General features: G+C 46.0%; 6 protein-coding genes across 6 annotated transcripts; 3 read left to right on the top strand and 3 right to left on the bottom strand.

Moving 5' to 3' along the window:
- Nucleotides 1–305: 305 nt before the first annotated feature.
- On the bottom strand, nt 306–8,351 carry CCR75_004631 (uncharacterized protein; the record flags this gene model as incomplete). The annotated part of the gene is made up of 1 exon (XM_067962717.1): nt 306–8,351. The coding sequence occupies one exon, from the start codon at nt 8,349–8,351 to the stop codon at nt 306–308; it is 8,046 nt and encodes a 2,681-aa protein (XP_067820547.1).
- A 756-nt stretch (nt 8,352–9,107) lies between these two features.
- CCR75_004632 (uncharacterized protein) lies at nt 9,108–16,121 on the top strand. Its single transcript, XM_067962718.1, has 3 exons — nt 9,108–10,145; nt 10,201–10,281; nt 10,357–16,121. The coding sequence occupies exons 1-3, from the start codon at nt 9,120–9,122 to the stop codon at nt 11,392–11,394; spliced, it is 2,145 nt and encodes a 714-aa protein (XP_067820548.1). The 5' UTR covers nt 9,108–9,119; the 3' UTR covers nt 11,395–16,121.
- On the bottom strand, nt 11,629–16,116 carry CCR75_004633 (uncharacterized protein; the record flags this gene model as incomplete). Its single annotated transcript, XM_067962719.1, has 1 exon — nt 11,629–16,116. One exon carries the CDS (start codon nt 16,114–16,116, stop codon nt 11,629–11,631), a length of 4,488 nt encoding a protein of 1,495 aa, XP_067820549.1.
- Nucleotides 16,122–16,698: 577 nt separating the features above from the next.
- Nucleotides 16,699–16,902, top strand: CCR75_004634 (uncharacterized protein; the record flags this gene model as incomplete). The annotated part of the gene is made up of 1 exon (XM_067962720.1): nt 16,699–16,902. One exon carries the CDS (start codon nt 16,699–16,701, stop codon nt 16,900–16,902), a length of 204 nt encoding a protein of 67 aa, XP_067820543.1.
- Nucleotides 16,903–19,017: 2,115 nt separating this feature from the next.
- CCR75_004635 (uncharacterized protein) lies at nt 19,018–20,991 on the top strand (the record flags this gene model as incomplete). Its single annotated transcript, XM_067962721.1, has 1 exon — nt 19,018–20,991. One exon carries the CDS (start codon nt 19,018–19,020, stop codon nt 20,989–20,991), a length of 1,974 nt encoding a protein of 657 aa, XP_067820544.1.
- Nucleotides 20,992–21,213: 222 nt separating this feature from the next.
- Nucleotides 21,214–27,117, bottom strand: CCR75_004636 (uncharacterized protein; the record flags this gene model as incomplete). The annotated part of the gene is made up of 1 exon (XM_067962722.1): nt 21,214–27,117. One exon carries the CDS (start codon nt 27,115–27,117, stop codon nt 21,214–21,216), a length of 5,904 nt encoding a protein of 1,967 aa, XP_067820545.1.
- Nucleotides 27,118–27,631: the final 514 nt, after the last annotated feature.

Below are 27,631 nucleotides of genomic sequence, written 5' to 3'. Positions count from 1 at the left end.
ATTACATCACTTAAAGGCACATGTGTAATATTAGGGCAACTTTGGCCCGTTACATCAGTGATACGAAGTTATATATCAACGGACGGGTTGAGCAGTGTGAACTGAAAGGGGTTGTGTGTCGACGAGTTGAAGAGGCATGATATGCTTAATCGAACATGCAGCTCTATTGTATAGCTAACTGCAGATGTGCTGCAATTATGCAATAAATTATTGAATTCCTACAAGTTATGGCAATTGAAATGTGCAGTGAAATTTGATCAGAAGCAATTGAAAACAAAATAAGCTTTTTAACAGGATCAACGAATTTACGGCCAATCGGTACCTTTCACGCACTCGAGATCAGATTTAGTGCGCAAGAAGTCAACAAATTGCATTCCTGTCGCCAGAAACTTTCGCGCAAAGGCCGGTAGCAAGCGGCGCTCTGGCGTCAATGGTGGAAGCGAAAATTCTGCTTCGACTTTATCACGAATACTCATAAAGCCGTCTTCAGGGTTTCTGTCGGGAATACCAAATTCGCGGATATGCATCAATGACAGTTGCAATTCGGTGACCGAGTTGTAATACTTGGTACCACGTACGTGCCGGATTGTTCCAATGCACGCAGGTGACTCGCCGGCCTCCAATAGATGACGGCTTATTCGGACCTTAGCACGAGTCTCGTCACAAAACTCGATAATGCCTCGGCCATCGGGTGCAGTTTTGCAACACTCGGCCAATTTTACGAATAAATTGTCGGTTTTAGGCATATCCTCGGTGGTCGACACGTAAAAGCGCACGTCCGGCGTCGAGTCCATTGTTTGACTCTCATCATCCAGTTCTTGCCGCATTTTCAAAGTTGCGCTAAACCACCGAGAAGGACGTGTTGATACTTTTATCAGTTGCAAATCGTTTGTCAGCCTAATGTTGTATTCAAACGATTGGTGGACAATGGAGACCTGATACGAATCAAATTCTTCAATTGATGTCAATTCCAATCGCGTTTCGGCGTAGACTTTTGTCCATGGCGCATGCTGAGACTCAATCATTGAGTAAAATGAATGCGTGACTCCCTTATCGCCTTGAGCGACTGTATTCGCGCTTTGCAATTGCATGCGAGGCCGCCGTGGATGCCTTCTCTGCTTCATCTCACCTCCCCCGCCACCTTCTTTTTCATACCTATCGTCATCTTCTTCCGAGTGATCGCAACAATTCCAACCACCCTGCTCCTCATCAAAATTCTCTTCCGCAGCTCCATCACATTCTTTCAAATTGTCGGCGTGCGCTCTTTGCTTCTGTTTTGCAATCAAAACAGACTCATATAGCTCACGCGCAGTCCGGCCGCGTTCAAACTCGTCTTCAAGCTTTTTGATACTAGCGAGCATAATTGATTCCTCGTCAAACGAGCGTGGTAAATTTATCAGGTAGTGATGCCCGAAGCGCACATAGGCTTTTGCTTTGGCAACACCTGGATTAAGATGTTCATATCTCGATAGTTTTATCATTTGCTGAATAAATTTGGCACAAAATGTTACACTAGCATGTTCGTACCACTGGCGCCCATTCATAAAACAGATCAAGTGCGCTTGATGCAAGCGAATATTATTATGTTCAACATGTCGCCCGCCAAAGTAATCTTGAAACCCAATTTTTTCCTGCTGAGATTCGGCCCCTTCAAATAGCAACAAGCTTGAACCTTCGTGATGAAAATTTTTATTTGAACGAAACGGCATTCGTGCACCAAGTTCCTGTTCAATCATGCGAATGTGATCTTCAATTCGCTGGACGGCATCACCAGGCCCAATTATCTCAGCTACGTATAAGTCAGAGCGGAGCAGATTCGGGTGCAACGTAAAAATTAGGCGAGTTGAGCTGTCTGCTTTGGTTTCAAACAAAAATTTTCTTGAGAAAAAGTCTTTGGCCTCGTGAATTCGCGTACTTAACGCATGGCTAAGTGTTATTCGACTTGTCTGCTCTTTGCGATGAGTCAGCAAATACTTAATGTCTCCCTGTTCGATCACTAACTGGTGAAGTGCAATGTGGCATTCAGAGCGGAACAACGTGACCGCATCGGATTCTAGCTGTGTGTCATTCTCCGGATCAAGCGGGTCTGTAAATCCGTACGCGCAATCGGGATTCGACAAATTCGCATAATATGCAAAAAAAGATAGCAAAACATCGGCGGCTGATAGTGTAGATGATTCCTCTTCACCTCCAGACACGAGACGGGTTAGCAGCTCCGTCCAAAATGAGATTTCCTTATCAATTTCATTATCTTGAAGAATTTCTTTTAGCGTGATAGTGCCTACGCTAATCGGCTGCACAAAATTTTGCTCAGTACAAAAACGTATAAACAACCAAATAAAGCCTGTCGGTGAAAACATATCAAGCCCGCCACCTGAGCGACGCCGGATCAATCCAACGCATTTCCCCCAACGCACGAGAAAGTACACGCATGGCCAAAAGAAAAGGTACTCTTCCATGTACGTTCGAAAAAGCCGTGTCTTTACAGGACCACTTGAAAACTTGCACATCTCGACAGACCACTGCTGAAATGAAAACGATAAGAGAGGAACACGAATATTATCTTTTACATTTATGTTTCCGTGCGACCCTTCTAAGGCCTTAGCGATAGCCTTTAGCGAGCCTCGGGTTGACGTACAACAAACCATCACATCCAAGTCAGACTGCTTTTCAAAAGTGAGCAGCCCCGATGAGCCGAATAGTATAAGATTGAACTCTTTTTTCTGAAGGTTGCCCGGCATTTCTGAGCGCAACGAGCTCACAGCTACCAATCGATCAAACAAGTCGGCTAGTAACTCCTCCGTAATTGTCGCAATTTCGGCAAGCATGCATAATTGTAGCTTCGGAATAGTTTGTGCAAATGCCGATAAACGTACTGGTGTCCACATCTTATATTGCACTCTGTCAGCATTGCTTGTTTTAATTGTTGTCAGCAAATCAATCACAATCCATGGGAAACTAAGAGAGCGCGTGGTTGCATCGGAGTCATCGTACGATACAAAGTAGCAAGCCGCCGCAAATTTTAAATTTTCACCAGGTGCGAGGGTAGATATATTGAAATCAAACTGAGACCGAAATGAAGACTGAAGAACGTAAAAGGAATGTTTGCACTGCTCGCCGAATCGAAAGTAGTCAGCTTTGTATTCGCTTTGAGGCTCCACGATCATGCCTGTTGCAAGCTCCGCCTCGGTTTGGGCCCCTGACATCAGCAGCAAAGCTCTCAGACGCAACTTATACTGGTGATAAAGCATTGTAGCAGACTGAATGTATTCAGTGTATCCAGAAATTAAAAAGGTATCGTCCCGGATGGGCATTTGACTCACACCTTTCGTCATCGTTGAGTCAAAAATGGCCTTGCAACGGCGGTACATCTTGCCTAAAACCTTTTTCGATGGATATGAAGGTTTCTCTTTATTCTGCATGAAGTCAGGATAGCTCTTCGGTGCCAAGTTGCGCACAATTTCCAAATCTTTTTCAGCGCGAAGACTGTCAACTTGCTTTGAGCATATACGCGCTAGAATCTTCGCGTTTTCGTCGAGGCTTCCATCATTTGATGAATCACACAGCGCAAGGTGAGCATTCGAAGCAACACCTAAAATATCGTCTTGGATAGAATGAATGTAAAAGTCAACTAAGCCAGCGTCATCAGTTGACTCATGGTACTCTTTAACTCTTGGACCAATGTCCTCTCCATTATCTTCGTCGAACGCCATCGGTTCGTGAACTTTTGTTCTTGACGGAATCAACCGCTCATCCCAAATGACGACAAACATATCACCGTCCAAATCTCCACCTGTGCACTCGTCAGGATGCGGTCGTGGACCTTTACAAGGAAACACTATGCAATCCTTCAATTGACGTAATTGAAGCGGCACATCAGCTTTACAACGAAGAACTCGAATATCGCCAGGATGATGGCAAGGACTTCGATGAACAGCAACGTCAACATTATCAATAGCCACATAGCTCTCGGTACCAGTGTCTTCGTCAGTTTCAGTGTACTGAACGAATACTTCACCATAATCTAGAGCCCCAGTGAAGTCCGCCACGCCCATCAAAGTGCGACCTTTAGAAATAGGGACTCTGGCTCGCATTACTGTATTGGCAAGTCGATAGTGATAAACCGTTCTGGCCAGCGACGACAAATATTCGTCTGTCATAATTTTTACCTCAAGTTTACGAGCAAGCACGTCAATCCACCAAATAAGTGACGGAGGCAGAACTGCCTTAAGTTCAAAGTATGCTCCATCATCCGACGCGATTAGAGAGCGAAGTTCGCTTAAATATTCTTCTTGCAATTCCATAAACACGTCTTCGTCGATCCCAAGGTCATTCAAGATCAAGACACTCTGGCGCGTAAGATATGCTTCAGATATACCCGCGCACGCAACGATCTCGAGCATCGTGTGACTGGACATGAACTTAGACATACTTTTGCGGAGTACAATAGATTCCTCAAGACTAATGCTAGGCCCTAAGTCAGACACCACCAGAACACCTTTTGCACCTCCTAAACGAATTTGAAAAGCTGACGGAGTATAAGGGAGCTGAAGGGCGCTCACAATACTTTCCGCCCCAATTGAATCGATTTCGCCGCATCCATCTGTAAATACGTAGTCGTCGTTCTCAATATCCTCGACTGGATTATTGAGAATACTTTGATTGACATTAAAGGTTTCTCTTGTAGATGAGAATGCTTGACCCAGCCGTTTCAAATACTTTGCTGGAGAGGTTAATTGGGATAGGTCACCAATCCACGACCTCACTTCCTGGTGGTCAAGAAGCGTAAATATTGCACTACTATTACGCACTTGACTCAATGAGCAGCCAAGAAATCGAAATTTTAAACCACCTCGTACGTTAGGAATTTCAATGCCATTATTCAACACGTGTCGAATTCGTACCAAAATATTTCTAGACGTGTAATCTAAGCGCTCCATATTATCATCACGAAAGTACACGTACATAAAGTTCGCTGATCCCCAATGACGAAACACGCGATTGTTTGGAGCTAGATCGGGTGGACAATAGACAATTCGTGAAGGCGTCACAATGACTTTATAAACAATGTTTGTCGGGTTCAGGAACATGCTACCACACAACGACTTCAGAGTAGGACCTTCGTCTTGAAGATAGAGCGAAAATTGATCTGTAACACTGGTACTACTCGGATGCGGGCGAAAATAAAGTAGTGCTTTCTCTTGAACCTTCTCGTCCTGGTTGGTCAGCAGCTCAAAAAATTGAGAAGGCAAAATTCCATTCATGAAATAGCTGCAGTGGGAGAGAAGACACTGCAAAGCATATGCTACTGGTAGACCAAAGCGATGATTTGTGGACGACAAGATTTTTGTATCTGTTTGTCGAATTTTTGTTTCGCGGACCTCAACTCCAAGCTTATGAAAAAATACTCGTAAATTCCATAAGTGGGTCATTAACTTCTCAGAGAAAGGCAGCGTTAAGCGATAAACGAGCGCCTGTAGTTGGCATGTCTTACACTCACGTGTGTCTTCGTTGTAACATGATGGTGGCAGCCGAAAGTGAAGGTAAACACAAGCAGCTTTTGGAACAGTCAGATCAAACCACACCCATGGCTCGCATAATGCCCGCATATCGAAATCCACACGGCGGAAGCCAAAATCTATGAGCAATGCATCTGTTGCCATCTGTACGTCAGCCGGTACCCTGCTTACGTCGCCAAAAGATTCCAGCTCCAAAAAAGCTCCCGCTGGAGTCATCAAACCTCGACAAAGGCCAACATTAGGAACGATTTCTGCAACCTTCCCACCTGCTGCACTTTCCATATCATCACCTTCGTAGCGTAACCAGAAGGACTGCTTTTGAAAATAAAAGTCGATGCCTGAACATAGCGAGCTATACGATGAGTGAATGCTTTGATCAGGAGATGCAGCAACAGTACACAACCCTGTCCCTTCATCTGCTAATCTGACTGATGCAATTTCACTGACTCTTTCCAGGATTGTCTGTTGCAAATCTTTTTTAGCACCAAGAAAGATGCCTCCCACAACAATGTTGTATACTTTATCAGCAACTACGTCGAAAGTTGCTCGAGCTGTTAATGGCGATGAATTTTCATTCACGCTAGCTGCAAAATTGCCGTTGACATCTTCTGGGAAACGTTCCATAAGCTCCTTCACTATATTTTTCGATTCTAATCTCGAAGCAGTCATATTTGCCAACATCACTAGTCGTTTTTCGTTTTCAACGAGTTTTTGATTCCGTTCCTTTCCTACTGCAGAGCAAAAAATTATAAATGTACTGTCTCGGTGACGCGCTCGACCTCGACTTTGAATCAGACTTGTGACCCCTACCACTCCGTCAAATTGAATTACCAGAGAGCATTCAGGAACATCAAGACCTTCCTCAAGAACGTTTGTTGCAACTAAAAGGCGAATGCGTCCTTGGCGAAAGCGATCTAAGGTCGGCCGTTGCTCCTCTTCCCACGACATTCCTTCGTAAGAATTATGCCCAACAAAGCGCGTAGGGTTAAGCTCGCGCAGCACATCCAGAGCTTCCATTGCTTTTGCCAGTAGTATGGCTGTTTTACGACGACGAACAAAGACAATGGCACGCGAGTTGTGATCGAAGTTTGCGTTTCGAATACAATCGGCTACAAGGTGTACACGGTTAGAGATGTCAGTGCCGGTGAAAGTATCGGAAGAGAAATGATCCAATGCCGGATTCATGACGTCATAGTATGTTTGCTCAACGAGCACGTAAGTTCGTTTTCCTTTTTTTGTTTCAGCAACTTTTAAATCGCTAAAAATGCGACGCAAACCATCAGCGACTGTTCCGGCACCATGAATGCTTAAGCTGTAGAAACTTGATGCAACCTTTTGCAAATGTTCTAAGATCAATTCCAAATCGGACAGTTGGCGTTGCTTTTTTTCGCTTCCAGACACATCAGACTCGGCAAGAATTCTTCTAGCCTTCTTATCAGCTTCTAATCGTAAAATCCTTAATTTTGCAAGAAACTGAGACAACTCCATGTCATCAGTGTCATAATTTTTCTCAAACGGCATCGCTTGCCCGTTCATTAATCGCCGAAGCTGCATATAGAACGCCTCGATATAACGCTTGATACTTTCCCGAAGCTTGCGTTCATACTGATCTTCCTGTACCGTGACCCATTGTGCTTCCTTTGGAATAAAACTTGCCTCCAGATCTTCTGCAGCAATTGTAGGGGCATTAACAACAGCATCAAATGCTTGAGCAAGATTCTTTAATGCAGTTTGGCCAGATGCCTCGCGCACCCCTTCACCGAATGGCGAGGCTGTCAATGCAAGGATATGTGGCCGATTTTGAAGACAAATTGTTGCCAACTTTTTTAAAAGTTCGCAGTAAGGATGGTTGCCCGTCGCATGATGTGCTTCGTCAAACACCATCACACTGTAATCGGTGATCTTGGTGCAATTGTTATAAAGTAAATTTAGAAAGTACTGAGGCGTCACCACCAACACATCCACACCTCCATCGACAGTAATGGGATCACTATTCGCGGCCGCGGAACGGCCATGTTGCCCAGACAGTTCTTTTACCCGAAAATTTGATTCGCGTCGAATGTACGCAGCTTGCTGCGACACTAGCGGTCCTGTAGGTACAAAGAATACAGCCAACTTGCTTGGATTTAAGTGTTTGAGCTCCTCGAGTACTTTAATGGCCACCAAGGTCTTGCCACATCCTGTTGGAAGATATACAATCGTGTTCTCAAGCAAAGCTGACAGCGTTAATTCGATTTGGTATCGCCTCAATTTAGACATTTTTGAATGAGGGCTAAAACGGCTGCGTATTGAGGCTTCTGTTGGATGCGCAACTGGAATTACCACCATCTCCCGTGAGTTTTGAACAAAGTCCACGTTATTTAAGTCTTGCAGCTTTTGGATACGTAAAGGCATTTTCATCTCTTGCAATTGCTTCAAAATGACTGCCCACTTCCTACCGCCTCCTGCTATTCCGTACGAAATAGTTTTACTCAGCACACAAGCGCAGGCCTTGGAATCAAGTAGCAAGAGCGACTTATCCAGCTCGTCCAAAAAACCCTCGGACGCTACTTTGGCATCGCAGCGATTACAAAATAGCTCGAAAGGCATCCGCTGCCGCTTAGAAACATTAGTAGTACGATTTTTTTTAAATTGGAGTTCCGGAAAGACACCCGAGAGACTGGAGATACGACAATTCTCACGAAGCTGCTCTTCATGTAACAAGGTCTTGTCAAGTGTGAGGTGCACGGCTGTTGCATTCTCCAAGATAAAAAATAGCTGCGAGTGGCTTGCCACAAGGGCATCACATCGCCTGCAGGCGAGACTCCACGCTTCGTCCGGAATGATGGTCATCCCGTTAATCTGGGGCGCGGAAGTGAAGATACCGCATTTGACATTACTGAGTTATTTAAAAAGCGTTGATTGGTCAAATCAAGATGACCACATCAGGAAGCCATGGTTGCTTTGCGATATAATAGTAACGCGCAAAGCTTCATAATTCTATATTAATTGACTCGCAACAAAATGAAAGTATGAACCACTTAAGTGCACCAGATCATACCTCTGAGTAAATAGGTCGTGTCGCTCAAGTATTATATTTAGTTTCACAAAGAAGTCAGTTATGTGATGTACATTATAAAATATTGTCGAGCGACGCACGTTAGAGCGCCTTCTCAGAGGTCAAAAATGAGTATAATTCCTACTTTATGTATGGTTGAGATCAGGGCACAAATGGCGCATTCAAATATAATGCCATGTAGACCGTATGTGCCGCAATGGCATCGAGTTATATATTATATTAAATTATATCACATTCCTGTCGTTTAAATTAGTTTCTCCTTTGGATCGCGATTGTAAGAGAAGTTGCAGTGAATTGGCTGTTTAATTCTGCTTCTCCATGCTGGTATTATTAGCGACAAAATTTAAACAAGCAATTGGCATTGCAATTGCTTGTGCAGCGATCCACAGGTCGCGGTGTGGCGATACCAAATGGGGCTTTCAAGACTATTTTAGGGATAATTGTTATTTTTTTTTGCGATGGACTGTAGTAAAAAGGTATTCTAATTGTCCAGCTCTAAAAACCGGTATTGCTCGCTGCGTGTGATCCTCGGTAAGACGACTATGATGCTCAATCTATCGAGGTCTAGAGCCATACGCGCCGTTGCCTGCCCATCGAGGCTTTCATTTAGCGTATCTTCTAAGAGTTCAGTTCCACCTACACTGCCGCCTCCTACGGCTTCCTTTAAGCTTCCAAGCCAAACTAGCGCCTTGACGCCACCCACGTCGAAGGTCCCTTCCGTCGTCACAGACTCGAGTAGAGGCGGTTCGCTGCCCAAGCTTCTTCTCCTAGGTCTTCTGTCCACACCTGCAGCCGCAGCTATTTATTTGAAGCTGAATCCAGAGTGGAATCCGGCCGTCCTTAAAGACGATGCGAGATGGATCAAGCTTCGTGAAGCAGTGCTGGGAGAAGCGGCGACAGAGGTGGTTGTGGCGCCTTCCAATCGCTCGCCCGAATATTTTAGCGCTGTAATCAATACAGCAATGCAAGATATGGGGAATGGTGGAGAATTGAAGGAGAGCAAGAAGGAATTAAAGAAAGAGGAGACGAAGAAGGATGCGAAAATGAAGATAAAAGAGGAGGAGGAGAAGAAGAAGGATGCGAAAATAAAGGATAAAGAGGAGAAAAAGAAGACAAAAAAGAAGAAGGATAAAATGAAGGAAAAGGAAAAGGATGCGAGCATGAAGGATAAAGAGGACGAGAAGAAAAAAGAAAAGAAGATGAAGAAGGCTGAAAAGAAGGCTGAAAAGGATCGAAAGAAAACGCACGAGAGCAAGTCGGAGAAAACGACTGACAAGGTGGAAAAAAAACTGGAAAAGGCTGCGAAGAAGGCCGAAAAAGCGGAGCTAAAGGTCGCCAAGCTCAAGAAACAGACGAAGAAGACAGAACACTCATTGCACAATGAGGAGGATATTGTCACGTTAGACGTACGAAAATTGGCTGCAGCAGCGACCGGTGCCACGTCAGCTATTGCCAAGACGGTGGACGCCGCCACGGCCAAGGCGCGTGAAGTCATTACTGAGCTAGCAGATGACGTTAGTCCGGCTAATCTCAGTCACGAGGTAAATAAAAAGATCCAGGCCACTACGGTACGTTGCAGCATTGCTCGCCATCCATGTTTTCGTTAATATGTCGTGCTGGCAGAACGAGCTGTTGAGCTCTTTAAAGGAAGAATCGGATGCAGCCGCTGCAGAGATGGATGAACAGTATTTGTCGAATCTTAATGTAAGTGCTGTAAATTTGACTGTGTTATATGTTTGTACAAGCTTGGAATTTTAATGCGTTATTATGCTCATGTAGGAGCTTGATGCGAATGCGTTGGCAATTCGCGTTGCTCAGCTAGCTACGGAGATGAAGCATCGCTCAAAGTGGGAGGCTGTACGTCTTTTGGAGTCGCTCCGACGTATGGAGGAAGACGTTCAAAAAAAAAGTGCCCACGTCCTGCGCCGCCAGGACGAGCTACATAAAGAGTTGCTTGCGCGTGAGCTGCGACTGCAACAAGAGGTGCTTTCACGCCAGTCGCGTGATGAAATGGATGCTCTTAAGAAACAGTATGCCGACGATCTGGCACGCAACGTGAGTCAACAGCGTGCAAGTTTATTGTCAGAAGTGCAGCGCACTTTTGCTCGCGAGAGCAAAGCTATCGAGGACCGCTATGACGAGCGCCTCAAGGAAGTGACGGAAAAGATGCAAAAAGTATTGACAGAGGAGCGTGCAAAGCGGGTACAGGAGCTGCAACAATATCGTGCCGAGTTGCGCGCACTTGGCATGGTTTTAGACAGCTCCTCGACGTATGAAGCGTTCAGCCATCGTGTTCACAAGACATCGATGGCGGCGCTGGCATTGTCGGATCGCGTGGAGGCTGCAGCTCCGTTGCAAAGCGAGGTCCGTGCTTTGCGAAAGGCGGCGAAAAGTGACCCGTTCATTGAGACGGCCGTCAATTCGTTGTCGCAAGAGGCGATTGAAATAGGTGCGCCGTCTGTGGGTCAGCTTCAGGAGCGCTTTAAAGCTGTCAAATCTGTCGGTCATCGAACCGCCTTGATACCTGAGAATAGTGGGATTGTAGGTCAGGCATTCGGTACCGCACTGTCCCTGCTAATGATTCCGCCTGGAGGTCCCATCGAAGGTAATGACGTGGACGCTGTGTTTTCTCGCGCCGACTTTGCTGTACAAGCTGGCAATCTTGAAAAGGCTGTTGACGAGATGAAAGCTCTGTCGGGCATTCCCGCCCAGATTTCGCAAGACTGGATCACTGCTGCTGAGTCTCGATTGGCTGTAGAACAGACTGCTAAAGTGATCAAGGCGCACGTAGCGTTGCTGGCGGCGAGCTGTTCTTAAGCACAACTACAACGCTAAAAGGTATACCAAAAAGTTGGAATAATTTTGCATTTAAGAGTCATGCTTGTTAAAAGCTGAAAAACGGGAAACTAAAGCGAGTTCAATACACTTTTACAAAGTATTATACGACTGAATGCATTGTGGCAGAAACATACTTTTCATGCCTTTATTGATCAATACAAGCTATGTGCTATGTCCTATGCCCTTGCATGTATTCTTTCGTTAGGCTACAGCTTAGAAAATCGACATTTTGCGCGCTGAGAGCTTCTGACCCGGACGCCAGCCCATCGTAGGCATAGCATAGTACTCGGAAATGTTGCAAATTTCAAGCTTTTGTACTTTCTTGATGGCTTGAGCAAACAGCAGCGCGCACTTGATGTTGTTGATAAGTGAGACGCCAAAATCCACAGCTGCACGACGGATCTTGTAGCCGCTTGTTAACTCCTCGCGATTCGTACCTTCCGGTACATTAATGACCAGCTCAATCTTGCCCGAGGAGATATAGTCAATCACGCTTGGCAAGTCGCTTTCCGGGTCCGACGGCTTACGAAGTGCAATGGACGTGATACCTTGCGCAGTCAGATACTCGTGCGTGCCTAACGTGGCATAGATTGTGTAGCCGAGCTCCTGCAGGATCAAAGCCCCCTCCGCAAATTCCCGCTTGATGTCTTTGTTGCCAATCGAAATTAGCACTTTCTTTTCCTTAGGCATCTTAAAGCCAGCGCTCAGTAGCGCCTTGAGATATGCCTCGTGCATGTCCGTGCCAAAGCAGGCCACCTCGCCGGTCGAGGCCATTTCCACACCCAGGCTCGGATCAGCACCATGCAGTCGCGTGAACGAGAACTGAGGCGCTTTAACACCAACGTAGTCAATGTCGATAAGAGCGATCGGTACCGACTTGACTGGTAAGCCGATCATCGCCTTCGTCGCTAGATTAATAAAGTTCAGATCAAAGGTCTTTGAAATAAACGGAAACGTTCGCGAAGCACGCAAGTTGCACTCGATCACCTTGACATCATTGTCGCGGGCCATCAGCTGGATATTGAACGGACCCGTGATATTGAGAGACTGCGCGATGGCACTAGCAATGCGCTTTACTTGCTTGATTGTGCCAACATACAACTTTTGAGCGGGTAGCACCAGGGTAGCATCACCAGAATGCACACCTGCGTTCTCTACGTGCTCGGACATAGCGTAATTTAAAATAGCGCCATCTTTAGCGACACCGTCAAACTCGATTTCCTTGGCATTCAAAATGAATTTGGAAACGGTGACCGAGCGCGAAATCTTGACGGATTCACTGCTCAAGTATACTTTCAGCTGTTCTTCGTCTGAAGCTACAATCATACCAGCCCCCGAAAGCACATAACTGGGACGAACAAGCACTGGGTACTGCACACACTGAGCAAAAGCAAGAGCCGAGTCCAAGTCTGTGACCTCTGTCCAACGCGGCTGGTCCACACCCAGCGTGTCCAAAAGAGCAGAGAATTTATTGCGGTCTTCACATTGATCGATGCTCTCCGGGGAAGTACCCAGAATATTGACACCAGCCTCGGACAAGGGCATGGCCAAGTTATTTGGGATTTGGCCACCAACCGAGACAATTACGCCCTCCGGGTTCTCGCGGTCCCAAATGTCGAGGACGCGCTCGAGACTCAACTCTTCGAAGTACAAGCGATCGCACTCATCGTAGTCCGTGCTTACAGTCTCAGGGTTATAGTTGATCACTATCGCCGGCTTGCCAAGCTCACGAACTGTGCGTACAGCACTCACACCGCACCAATCGAATTCTACCGACGAACCGATGCAGTACGCACCACACCCGAGCACCACAATAGCCTCCTCGCTAGCTGGGATGTCATCCTCGGAGCCACCGTATGTCATATACAGGTAGTTGGTCTGAGCAGGGAATTCAGCTGCTAGCGTATCAATTTGCTTGACGCACGGCACAACGCCTAGCTGCTTACGGCGCTCACGCACTTGCATGGCACTGGTGTTGGACAGCTTGGCGGCAATCTGACGGTCAGAGAAACCGTTGACTTTTAGCGTGCGTATGAAGCGCTCGCTCATCGTCTCTAGCGTGTATTTTGGCACCGACTGGCGCAGCGAAGAGATGCGTGCCAATTTAGAGAGGAACCATTTATCGATTTTCGTTAATTCATGCACGCGATCAACCGTGTAGCCAGCGTCAAGGGCCGAAATGACGTAGAATAGACGCTCGTCCGTTGGATGGCTGAGCTGAGCGTCGAGGATCGCCGGGTCCGTTTCGTTGTCAACAGCGCAGCCGTCCAGACCATCCAGATTCGGGTTCACCATGCGTACAGCCTTTTGAATGCATTCTTCAAAGTTGCGACCAATCGACATGACTTCGCCGACAGAAAGCATGTAGCTTCCTAAGTCGTTAGATACGCGCGAGAACTTCTTGAGGTCCCAACGCGGCATTTTTACGACGCAGTAGTCCAAACTGGGCTCGAAACAGGCCGTAGTCGTTTTTGTCACACTGTTTTTGATCGAAACGAGATCAATACCTAGCGAAATTTTAGTCGCCACGTATGCAAGGGGGTAGCCCGTAGCTTTAGAGGCGAGAGCACTGGAGCGGGATAGACGTGCATTAACCTCAATGATGCAGTATCGTTCCGATCTTGGGTCGAGGGCGTACTGAATGTTACACTCACCAACAATGCCCAAGTGACGAACCACCTTTTGCGCTGTCGAGCGAAGCTTGAAGTATTCACTATTAGAAAGTGTCTGTGACGGAGCAACTACGATTGAGTCACCCGTATGAATCCCAAGCGGGTCAAAGTTCTCCATGTTGCACACTGTAATGCAATTATCTTTAGAATCTCGAACAACCTCATACTCGACCTCTTTCCAGCCACGCAGGTCCTGATCAATCAAAATCTGCTTGATCTGACCTTTTGAGGCTGATCCGTGTAGTGCCTTAGTCGCGAGTACACGTAGTTCTTCATCATTGGCAGCGAAACCGGAGCCAAGACCGCCTAGCGCAAAAGCTGAACGCACAAGCACGGGATAACCAATCTCGTGAGCAGCCTTTAGCGCTCCTTCAATGGTCGTAGCGGGCTGGCTCAGAGCAATTGTCTCGTCTATTTCCGCAAGTTTAGCCGAGAATTTCTCGCGGTCTTCAGTATCGATGATCGATTCAATCTGCGTACCCATAACTCGGACGTTATGTCGCTCGAGGTCGCCATTCTGGTACAGCTCAATACCCACGGATAGAGCAGTTTGACCACCCATGCTTACCAAAATGCCGTCAGGCTTCTCCTTCTTGATAATCTCCAGCACCGTTTCAGCGCGAACAGGCACAAAATAGACCTTGTCAGCCAGACCCTTCGACGTTTGTACTGTAGCAATGTTTGGGTTCACCAGAATTACGTGCACGCCTTCTTCACGCAGAGCTTTAATAGCTTGCGATCCAGAGTAGTCGAATTCACCAGCCTGACCGATCGATAAACCACCAGAGCCAAGCAGCAAAACTTTAGAGAACGTCGGACGGTCGTACAGCGAAGTGTCCATGACCGTGAGCTTGGGTGGAGCGCTGTTGACTTTTTCCAAGAACATGTCAAAAAGGAAGGCGGTGTCGGTTGGGCCACCACAGGCTTCTGGATGAAATTGGACTGAAAAGAACGGCTTGTGTTCATGAATGATTCCCTCGTTGGACTTGTCGTTGGCATTCATGAAAAACGTCTTCCAGCCTTCAGGCAACGAATTCGAGTCGACTGCGTACCCGTGGTTTTGCGGCGTGATGTAGCAACGAGTGGTCCGCATATCAATGCAGGGTTGGTTCATGCCCCGGTTCCCATATTTCATCTTGTACGTCTTGGCACCAGCGGCCAGCGCAAGGATCTGGTTGCCCAAACAGATGCCAAAGATTGGCTTGGGATTCTCTTGCTTGATAGCCCAACGGATGCTTTCAATGGTCGTTGAGGCCATTGTAGGATCACCAGGGCCATTACTGATAAAGATGCCATCGTACTGCAAGTCGCTCTTGGAAAGATTGTAGTTGTACGGTACAACAGTAAGTTCCACGCCTTTGGCGACAAGATATCGTACAATGTTGTGCTTCATGCCACAGTGGAAAGCCACAATCTTCGGAGACGCACCTTTGTTGTACACTGTGACTTCCTTAATCGTGACTTCGGCAACGAGGTTCATCTTGTTCGGGTCCACAATCTCAGTAGGCTGGCCTTCAAATTCAATTTTCCCCAGCACGGCACCGAGCGATCGGATACGCTTTGTGATCATGCGTGTATCGATGCCAAAAAGTGCAGGCACGTTGTGCTCCTTAAGCCAGTCACCGAGTGACTTTACGGCGTTCCAATGACTGTGCTGAAAAGAATATTCAGACACAATGAGACCCGAAATTTGAATCGTGTCGGACTCAAAGAACTTGGGTAGATTAAATTCATCCTTAGCGTTCATGTCGGGAACTCCATAATTTCCAATCAGCGGATACGTCAGCACAAGGATCTGGCCTCGATACGATGGATCGGACAGCGCCTCAGGGTAGCCCACCATGCCCGTATTAAACACCACTTCGCCCGAGATGCTCTTCTCTGCGCCAAACGAGTAGCCCACGTATGTCATGCCATCCGCCATTACTAGCGTGCCACACGACGCGTTGTCGCCGTCTGTGGCGACCGGGGATAGCACAGGCGCCTGCTTAATAGGGACTGCACTCTCCGAAAATGTGACCGACGACATGTTACTAATCAACGGCGTGTGTGATGAAGGAGTGTTGATCACGTGTGTGACAGTCAAATGCGCACTTCAAGGCAAAAGGTAAAGTCTTCGCTCCTTGTCACCGATGGGCGCTTGATGAACCCACACTTCTCTAATTTCACTTGTTTATTGTGAGTGTACACTTCGATTGCACAAGGGTAGCTATAGACCAATCGTTGCAGAGCATTGCAGCCATGTCCTGTCCATGGCGTCCACTTACTTTATTCGAGTAAATTGCACGAATTGGATGGAAGCGCTGATAAAAGGTCACTGACCTCCTATTCATAAAGTAAGTCAAAGCCGGTGGCCAGGAACCGCCGAAATCATGTCTTTTGCAAAAACGGTGCAATTTTGAATACGTGGTGCTGGTTCACCGTGTCCCATTTTTTCCTTATGGTCTCTTTTTCGATTTTGCCAGTTGCCTCGCAGGGGGTGCAACTTTTTAGCGACTGCTTCGAGTGTCGCTTGCGAGTAGCGAGCCTGCAGATGGATCACTAAGATATCAGGACAGGTGGATCACTCAGTTACAAGGCAAATAACCTAAGGCATCGAGGACTGGGCAAAATGCGCAGGGTGAAACGAGTTGCTGTCGATGCTTTGTCACGCATTTCGGAAGGGAGTGGCGTTCAATGCGTGCAGTCCGACAAGTTGCAGCAGCTTTTTGAATTCACAAGGTGGGATGAGACTTCCTCGATATGTGCCACGGCGTTGGGCCTTGTCAGCTACGAGCTACGTATTTCCGCAGGCATATGTCACATTCGACTTTGACTGCATAGCACAATTAAGCTCCTCAACGTGTTGGCCAGAACTCCCGATCATTATTTTGGCATGGCAAAGATTTATTGGAGTGCAGAATGCTGATTTTATCTTGTTGCTTCGCCATGTGAGTCACTGCTAAATAGCAGTGTTTGACTGGAGCAGACATGTAATATCAGCAAATCCACTTATAGCGATCGGGGCAGATTATATTGACCGTCGTACAGTCAAACGTTAGTATGGCTAGCGGCCTTAGAAAGCTTTGAAGTATATTTCATCAAGTGCGCGCCTGTTCGTCTATTTTCAGGTCGTCAGCGCTCGGTTACAGCAATTATCTCGTAAAATTTTGTCGGCAGAAAGCGCTAATTTGTTCAAAATACGTGTTTTTACCTTAAAAGCGCGTCACATTACTATACACACATCAACTTAACTTGACACTTTCCTGCCTAAGAATCGCCTTTGTATCGAGGCAAAGTTTGCACTTTTTTGTGGTATGCACGACATGCATGTCACTGCAATACTGTGATTGGTCCGGAAGGGATATCAAAGGACAACTTGTTACTAAATCTTGTGAGAAACAATAAATCTCATTAAGCGGGATACGCCGCATTCATGCTCCTCTGCAAAACGTGCTTCTTCTCTAATCAGTATGCGCTCGTGAGCCTCAGGGGTTAGTCTAGAAGTGCATTTGTGGAGATCATATCTACATTGCTGGCAGTCTACAACGCAAAAGTGATGCGTGATAGCGCTGAAGTGACAGAACTTTGGAAGCTTTTCAGTAAAATTAGAATGTTTCGCATCACAATTACGCACAGCGGCATCAATTTTCTTTGGCCGTTGTATCATTCAAATAGCCTTCCGAGTTTATCTACAACCAAGCCATTTCGAAAGACTGTGGCAAAGCCACCGGAAAAGACGTTGGTGAAGCCATTGAGGTAGGCATTGGCTCAGCCTTGGGAAAAGACAGTGGTGAGGCCTACCGCAGAATTCAAAGACGTGTTGCTTAAACTCGTTAAGCCGTGCCAGGAAATCCAACACGAATTCTCTTATGCCAGCATATTGGCATTACGGGTTTGCTATTTCTCTGATAAGAGACTTGTGTTTCTGTCCATAAATACTAACTACGACATTCAGTTCATAAGTCAATGCAATTTGTTCGAATGACGCAATGGCCAAGAGCTTTCTCTGCAACTGTATCAAACCACTAGCTGTGCATTACACCAGTTTGAGAAGCTAATTTCCGGACGCTGGCGCCTAATTGCATAAGAACTTGGTGCTAGTGTCGTGTCGACAACGCCCAACACAGGCACAATGCGCCACCAGAACACGCTCTGAGGGAGCTTGAAGCACTTTGACCCGACGCTGATAGAAGCGCCCCATCTGAGCTGCTCTGCGTGAACGGCCGGTCTTTTGTGGGGCTGTACCGTTTCAACTGCACAAGCTAATTTGCTTAGCCCAACGTCTTATTCAATATGGTGCCGACCCACGTCCACGAAGAGAAGTCATCGTGCACCTCCTGGCAAGAGCGAATGGCCGGACTGCCTGACTGCAATGGGCACGACGCCATTTCCATCGCAATTTTTTAAATCTATGCAGGCGGTTCATACTTTCAGGCCATTTCTATGGGTTTTGTCGAGCCGTTTCTGGAGTGAAACAATTTAGGCTACCGACTTACATCTACAGCTCTTCCTGTGCCTTAAAAAGATGAGCAAAAAGTAAATTCCATACAAATGAAAGAAATATTTAAAGTTGTAAACTCAGTGTCTTTTTTATACATATGGAGGTCGTGTTGTCGTAATGCTAAAGTATTGACATCCGATTCTTTCTCTTCACTGCTTAAAGCAGTATCTTGGCTGGCCAGGCAACAGATGGAGCTAGGTCGTTGTGGAAATAGTCCGCAAGTGCATTAGTCACACTGCTTTGTAGCAAAAGCAACCACAAATTCGTAGCAGGAGGTTTTGAATAATCAGCATTTAATGCAATCTTGGCCAGCTGTCACATTTGAAACATGAAGGTCTGTTCGAGACCTAAGTTTGGGAAATTACAAAAGTACACCATTCATGACACCACTTTCCTCTCTCAGTCGGTAAGAAACTGCCAAGCAGTCGTCCTTCCCTTCACACCCGAATGAGTTCGCAAGCCGGTGAGTCGGAGGAAAAAAATGGAGAAGGCGTGTACGTGACCAAAAATCGATCGATCTTCTCCATGTGGCTGCATGGCAAGGCGGTCCCAAGTCGATCGCATCCAGCTGTGATCTTCCGCACCGCCGACGTGATTCAAGAAGGGTATTTGCTCAAGCAGGGTCTTCGATTGAAATTATGGAGCCGGCGCTACTTTATCTTGCGTCTTGAAGAGCGGCACATGACGTTGGGGTACTACACGAGCAGAGACTCGTTAATATTATGCTCTGAGACACCAATTGGACCGGGACACTTGTTGGGACACGTTAATACTACCAAGTACCCCCGTCGACTCGAGCTGCGTTGTGGTACCAAATTTATGGTACTCGAGGCCGAGACTCAAAAAGCTTACGAAGGATGGAAGAGTGCGCTTCAGGAAGCGATCCGGTGGAATCACGCCATGGTGCCTACAAAAGACGGTAGTTTTGTCACATACGGAAAACAAGCGTCGGAAGATTTAAAACAAGAAGAACGCAGTCGAGCAGAAGCCGCTAAGAAAATGCGGGAAAAGCAGCGAGCTGATGAAGCGGCAGCCGTGGCCAATGCGTCTTCAAAACCCAAATATTTGCCAGCTTCCCGCCCTGGGACGCAATGCTTTATGACCTCGAACGCTCGATTTGAAATTCCTTCGCATTTTGAGTATGTCAAGACTATTGGATCCGGGGCGTATGGAGTCGTGATTTCAGCTACGAATACACGAACGGGGACAACGGTGGCGATTAAAAATATACAACGTGCGTTTGACGATCTTACGGATGCGAAACGAATTGTACGTGAAATTAAACTCATGCGGCACTTAAATCACAAGTGCGTTCTGGGTGTGGAGGATATTTTTGAGCCCGTCGCGCTTTCAAAATTTGAAGATGTGTACATTGTCTCGCAATTGATGGCAACCGATCTTCATCGCGTCATTTACTCGAGACACGCGCTTTCCGACGAACATGTGGCCTTCTTTATGTATCAAATGCTCTGTGCGATGAAATATGTCCACTCGGCAAATGTGATCCACCGAGACTTGAAACCATCAAATGTACTCGTGAACGCCAACTGTGAGCTGAAAATTTGTGATTTTGGACTCGCACGAGGCATTTTCCCAGAAGAAGAGTTGGAATTGACTGAATACGTCGTAACGAGATGGTATCGGGCACCAGAGATTATGCTTGGGTGCATGAAGTACACGCGTGAGGTGGACGTATGGTCGATGGGGTGTATTTTTGCTGAAATGATGTCGCGTAAACCGTTATTTCCGGGACAAGACTATATCGATCAGCTCCATTTGATCATGAATGCACTTGGAGCTCCAAATGATCACGAGTTGTACTTTTTAAGCAATGCGCGAGCACGGAAGTTTATGAATGCCGAGTTTCAGAAACGTGGACCATACCCGACTAAGCCGCTTGAACAATTGTTTGCCGACTCCCCCCCCGAAGCGCTGGATTTACTTCAGAAAATGCTCGTGATAGACCCAAATCATCGCATTAGTGTGGATGAGGCGCTTGCGCATCCGTACTTGTCTTCGATACGTACTGCAGACGACGAGACGACGGCAAATTCAAGCTTTGATTTTGATTTTGAGAATGAAAAACTGACCAAGCCCGTGCTGCAAAAGCTTATTTGGGATGAAATGAGAAATTTTCATCCACAAGGCTCGGACGACGAGGCAGCAGGCACATTAAAGAATGCTTCGATCATTTCAGGTACAATCGAGACATCTAGTACCCCGGCCATTAGTGAGGAGCACAATTCTGCATCTTTAGCAACTTTGGCAACACCTGTTATCGAGGAGCCAAAGCATGAAAACTTACCCGATCAACATTGTATTCAAAGTGGAATAATCGACAAGAGTTGTGCTAGCGGTGGCAAGGTAGCAGACGCACAGACACGACAAGAAGCTGGGGAGCCAGCTCGGGAAGTTGCATAAAGCGGGATGCTTGCAATTAATTGTCTGTGTTGTATCGGTATTGAGAGGCAAGCACATTTATGAAAAAATAGACCGCATAATGAATATAACGTGAACTGCCATAAATTTCCTATTTTTCGTAATATAAGTATTGCACGTCGACTTTATCATTAAAATACTCGACTTTAAAAAGACGAAGCCATTTATTCATTTCGCAAAGTAATACATTGTCAACTGAATAGCTCAATCCTGTTGAAAGCCACGAGCGACGCCCTGCTCCTCGGCCTGTTGGGACGCAAAAAAGTTGAAAATTTGCTCCAAAGAAGTTTGAGAGACGCTGTATTCGCGGATGTGTAATTTGTTTTTGATTTCTTCCACAAGGGCAAAGACGTTGCCCAAGCGCAATTCATCGTTTGAGCCACGCAATTTTAAGCGACAAAAATCGTTCTGTCGCTCCATGACCGACACGTCAACATGGCTTAACGAATACGTGAGGAAGTGCAATAACGCATCAAATCGAGTCTCCTCCAAGCACCATGTTAAAAATGCCTCGGCCCGTATGTACCCATCCCGCTCCATTACAGCAGCAAGGCCATATCCTGTAGGATGAGACGCCACCACTCGCTGCGCTAATGTTTCGTCTCCAAACGATCGACACTTCTCTTTTAAATCCGCACGAGTGACGCACTCGTCCGCTTCGCCAAAGTGTTGCTCAATTAGATCATTCAATTCATCTTGGGAAGGAGTCGCCAATTTAACGTCAAAGACTAATCCATCGCCAAAACGAGATTTCAAGTGCTGAACACTGCCTAAACAACGCAGACGACCCCCGACCATTATACCAACACGTGAACACAGCGCCTCCGACTCTTCCATGCTGTGAGTTGTCAGAACAATTGTTGAGTTTTTACCACGAGTAGAGATATCAGCAATCACGTCCCACATAAAGCGACGCGAAACAGGATCCATTCCAGTCGAGGGCTCATCCAAGAAAATAATGCGAGGGTTGCCAATCATCGCGATTGCAACGGACAGTTTACGCTTGTTTCCACCACTAAGACTACCTGCAAGTTTGTGTTCAAAGCTTGCCAGATTCAGCTGATCAATCTTGTCCCGCACTACGTCATTTAATCGAGAACGAGAAACGCCCTTGATAGATGCGAACAGCTCGAGATGTTCCCGCACGGTCAACAGATCAAACAAAGCATCGAATTGAGGACAATACCCAATTTGCCGACGAACTTCAATCTGTTGCGTAAGAATGTCATACCCACCTAATGTCGCCGTGCCACTCGTTGGAAGTTCATCGCCTGTTAGCATCTTCATCGTCGTCGTTTTACCAGCACCATTAATTCCAAGAAATCCAAAACATTCACCCTGTTTTAGCCCAAATGACAGGTTTCGGACTGCTACTTTTCCACCACGATATACCTTCCGAAGCTTCGCAAGCTTAATAATGTCACTGTCTGCTTCACCACTGGCCACACGCTGTGCCTCCTTCGCAACATCATCGTCTTCTTCATACATGTCATCACCCGAATCATTACGGCCACTCATCCAATCTTTCACCTTTGGAAACGTCATGGCATAGTCAATACTCACAGCCAAAAGTCCATATATAATGGCCGAGAAAAAAAGAAAAAGCATCTCATAGCCCATAATGTCTAAGCTAAATGGACTTGTCTTGTCCTCGTCGCTCTCTCGAATTGTCATAAGCTCATTGAGTACGAGATTTAATAATCCATGCCCAAGATTAAACAGCGGAGAAATACGCCATAGAAACACAAGCCCTTCATTCAAATCTTTGGTCGAGTCGAGCAGATCCAAAATAAAGGATGTAATCATCAGTACCACACCAAGGAGGAAGCTTATCATAATAGTATACGTTTGTGACGAAGCATGTTCCTTGAATAAATAAGATAAACAATAAGTGAATGGACAGATCGCTAATCCAAACAGTACAAACAAGATGACGACCGCCGGAAACGTCGCAGACGTACAGCTAATGCACGCGGAACTACCTGTCATTGCATCGATATTAAAGATCTGGATTAGAATCAGCGCCGCGGTACATGGGATCAAGTACAACAAGAAATCCCAAAGATAATTTGCCAACCAAAACGCCCCAAGGGATACGCCCGATACCAATTGCTGATGTTTGGAATTGTGATTTGATTGCTTTTCCTTGACCAAGAACGTCACAATGGATGCTGGGTAATACGTGAAAGCAATACAGATAAACAAACACGACATAAAGGCGAAAATCGATCCAAACAATGCATTGGCATCAGCAGTTAGCGGAAGCGGATGGTTGTTGACTTTTAAATTAAATTGGGATCCATCAGATGTTGAGTCGGAGGCAAAAAAGCGGTAGATTGTTTGGTCCATTAAAGCCTTGAAAATAATCGCCCCGTGCGTCGACGTCGTATTGACAAATAAATTGTACCCAAAGATGTTTTGATCACTGTCTCCATAGACCAAGAAAGCACCGTATTGTCCATCAATCGTAGACGTATCTACACCAAATCCTCGCTTGTAAATCTCCTCGCCTAGTCGTAACCCGTACCCAGTGGCACCGGTTGCATTTATTTCTGGATTCGTATACGTCACACCAAAGACTGTCGGCGAGCTAGAGTCGAATGCAGGTTCCGACAAAGCAAGCGATTGAGTGGAGAGATCGGTAAAGTACGAATCCATGGCAGTCTGACACCAGTCATCCTCGACGGTTCCTGGCTGACAGAAGTACGGCGTCGGAGTGTTTGTTCCATAGTCATATTTGTCAGTAGTTAAGGGCAGAGCCGGATCATTTTTCATAGAAATGGCGCTCTGAAGTAAACCCAAGCCAGCGACCAAAAGGAAAATCGGAAGTCCTAAGCTATAAAATATCATCTTCTTGTCACGCTTGGCAAAGCGGAACCGTTTGAGAAAAAGAGCCCACAAATGGATCAGAAAGATGGATTCTAATGGGTCAACACGCGCTTCCGCCTCACTAGAGATGTGTGCTTGCAATGTGGATTGTTTCCGGTTCTCAAGTGTGTGTTGGTTATCGTGATCATTAGCCTCAGCCACCTTAATAAACACTTCTTCTAGCGTCGTGACCGATACACCATAAGACAGTAAACCCAAGTTATTCAATTCAACATCCAAATCGGAAAACAGTGACGCAAACGTAGAGGAACTTGCAAGCGGCAATTGAAATGCAAGCTCACTGCCTACACTGCTCAATAATTGCGCCGAAGGTACTCGTGAGGTAACAAAAGAGATCACTGCAGAATCCTCGCACGCCGCGTCGTCCTTCACTAGCGTCAAATTGTAGCCAGCTCCGAATCGATTTTTCAAAAACAGCGACGATCCACAACAACGTAGCTCTCCTTCAGCCATAATGGCAATCCGATCTCCAAGAATATCGGCTTCATCCATAAAGTGGGTCGTTAAAACCATCACACGATCCTGTCGGTTGTTCAACAAAATCTCCCACGTACTCCGTCGACTGTACGGATCCATTCCAGATGTAGGCTCGTCCAGAAATACCAACGAACTATCACCAAGCAAAGAGATTGCAACCGAAAGCTTGCGTTTCATACCACCTGACAATTCCGTCGACTTGACGTGACGTTTCTCCGTGAGCCCCACTTCGCGAATTTGTCTTGTGACAACTTCCTCAAGCTCTCTCGTCTTGTAGCCCTTGATACGTCCAAAGAAAATTAAATGCTCTTCGACTGTTAGCTCTTCAAATAAAACATCATGTTGAAAACAAAGACCTAGCGACTGTCGAATCTCATCCATGTCGTGACGGATTGATAAACCACGAAATGTTGCGTCGCCGCCAGTTGGGGCAATCATACCTGTAAGCATCGATATCAAAGTCGTCTTGCCCGCACCATTATGTCCGAGTAAACACGTAATCTGGTTCTTATACATATTCAGATTCAAGTCTTTCACCGCCACCTTTTCACCACCTGGGACTGAAAACACTTTGCGCAAGTGTTGAACGGCCAATACTTGGCCCTGTCGTTCCTGTTCACGAAGCTCGGCGCTAACCGATTCAACATTGTAAGTCACGTCGACTGCTACATTGTCCAACAAAGCTTCTCCAGCATACTCGGATTCAATCCCGCTAGTCACGCCTTCGTACTTTTTTCGATCCTTTTTCCAATACGAAAGCGTTACTGGAAAATACCATGGCAATGTCGTACCGTGCTCCTTTGGAATCACTTTTTCAAAGTAGAGACCTAATAGCGTATATAAGAGCGTATCAAACACAAACATAAGCAAAGAGCAACTAAAGCGGAAATTGTCGTTCAAGACGTCCGCATTCGAAAAGTTGATACCCGTTCCTGTAGCTTCGAGATTCGACAAGATTTTCACACCCAACGTCAATGCCACGGGAGAAAGTAGGCAACCAAACATCTTTTGATTCTCTGGCGTTTCTGGTGTATACGCTGAGGAGACAAAGTACATAAGAAAGAAAAGCACCATGCCCACAAACGCTCCGGCACGAGCCTTGCTGAAGATCGTACTGACCATAAATCCATACGCAAGTATACTGAGACCAAAAAGGAAAAAGAAGAGGAAAAGCAATATTGCGGAACTATACGCAAAGAGATTCAAAGTCCCCATCAAAGTCTGTAGAGCCGCACCTCCAAACAGAATGAATACATATGTGATATACCATGATATCACAATCGCTTTCTCTTTCACTCCAAGAATCTTCATATATTCCCGTAAACGTAGCTCTTTTTCTTGAATCAATACCACAAGAATCCGTGATATCGAATACAAGTAAGACAAAATAAAAATAATTGGAAACACGTCTGCCACATCGTCATAGAATGGAGAACTCACGAACGCTTCAATTGGAAATGGCGAGACGGAAGCACCAAGATACGGCTGGGGTGCCTGTCTTAACGGCTTTAAAAATGCCTCCAACGTCTCGTCTGGAAGCAAGTCTATTAAAGACGAGAACGTCACGTCTGGCCCCATGATTTGTTGAATGGCCGATGAAATGATCACATCGTCGTCCAAAGATGACAAGAGCGCATCATCCAATTCAGTCGACTCGACTGCCGTCGTTTGAGTACGTTGACATTCTCCGGTCGTGGTTTTATTCGTTGAATCCCATTCAGGCATACACGAAAGGAACCGCGTAATCAACGTCTGGAGTGTCATGAACCCCGTGATGGCATATCGTGGATAATGATTCACACTAATGGCTTTTTGAAAAAAGGCCATTTCCGATGGATCACCGCCGGTCCGTGGAATTGATCCCGTGGAATCTTGTCGCCCAACGGTCGAGTTCAACCTCACCGTGTATTCAATATCTCGAAAAGAGCCAATTTGATCCTCGATCGGATACGAATTAAACACGATTGCACCATAAATTAAAGGCTTTGACAGGCTTGAACCATAGTCGGTTCCACTAATATAATCCTCAAGGGCTTGCTCTGTTTTAAAAAACTCGACGCTTTCCATAAATGATGGAATCACTGCTGAAGTGGACGTATTCCGAAGATTTATGCGTGGGTACCACAATTCCATCGTTTGCATCAAATAATCTCTTGTAAATGTCGTGTCGGGAGCAATGGCAATTTTATATGGTGTAACTTTACCTCGACACGATAAGGGGACGGCATAACTCGAAGTCGGATCAAGGTCCACGAGGCCACGGACAGTTACTCCAGTTGTACAATTATCGTAATCTGTGCTTGACAATTCGCCCATTTTCATACCATTTAAAATGGACAATCGACCCATGTATAAGAGAATGCCCCATAAAGACGTTTCGTGCATAGTGAATTTCGGTAGGTCAGCCGAAATACCGGATAAGTACGTACCCGACGTTTGGTACAAGTTGTACGACGTACCCTTCGTCCCAGAAATTTCGTCGTCACTCCATCCTGAGGGAACGTTGACGTCGTCCACAAAGCCTTTAAGTAGACCCAAGAGAAAAATGAAGATGCACGGAAGCGCAATCTCCATACAAGTGGCGACCGGATGGCGCCGTTTAAGGGTCCAATTCTTCCACAAAAGCGTACGGATGAATTGCCATGTCGTGTGACGCTCGGCTAGAGGGGGTGAAGAAGATAGTGGTATTCTTTCCTTGTCACCAAGCATGGTGGCCTCAGTCTGCGATCGCGTCTTGGCCATGGAGGACTGACTGACACGAAGAGTTAAAACAATGCCAATTTTAGCTATAGTGAAAAAACATACCTGATCCCTAACCACAGTAGAGTTAGGGCACTTGTGCTATGATATTATTACAGCTGTTTTGCTCAATTGAATGCAATGTGAATAAGTGAGGGGTTCATGCGCAGCTTTAATCATTTCTGCAGCTGCAGCAAAAGAAATGCAATTTTCTAATCCGAGGCCGTTACATAAATATTGATTCCTACAAGAGGAATAATAAACATTATTTGGGAAATAAATAAAGCAGAACAAAATGCTTATCTTTATTCATTTTGACCTACTAGTTCCAATATTACAGAATTTGGTAATATTGACGCAATAAGACATCAGTTCCATTGATTGGTGAATTAAGATTGGCGGGTTGATTCAACACCGCCAATCGTCAGAAGACACAGTAGGCGCCAGGCATAGTTAGTTATTGATATAATAAAGTCAGTAGTAGATAGAAGATCGTTACGTAGAAACTTGATATATC

The sequence above is a fragment of the Bremia lactucae genome, linkage group LG12, assembly GCF_004359215.1.
Source record: "Bremia lactucae strain SF5 linkage group LG12, whole genome shotgun sequence".
Lineage (NCBI taxonomy): Eukaryota > Oomycota > Peronosporomycetes > Peronosporales > Peronosporaceae > Bremia > Bremia lactucae.
Note: the sequence above shows the minus strand (reverse complement) of the source record. Positions and strands in the feature narration are given on the sequence as shown.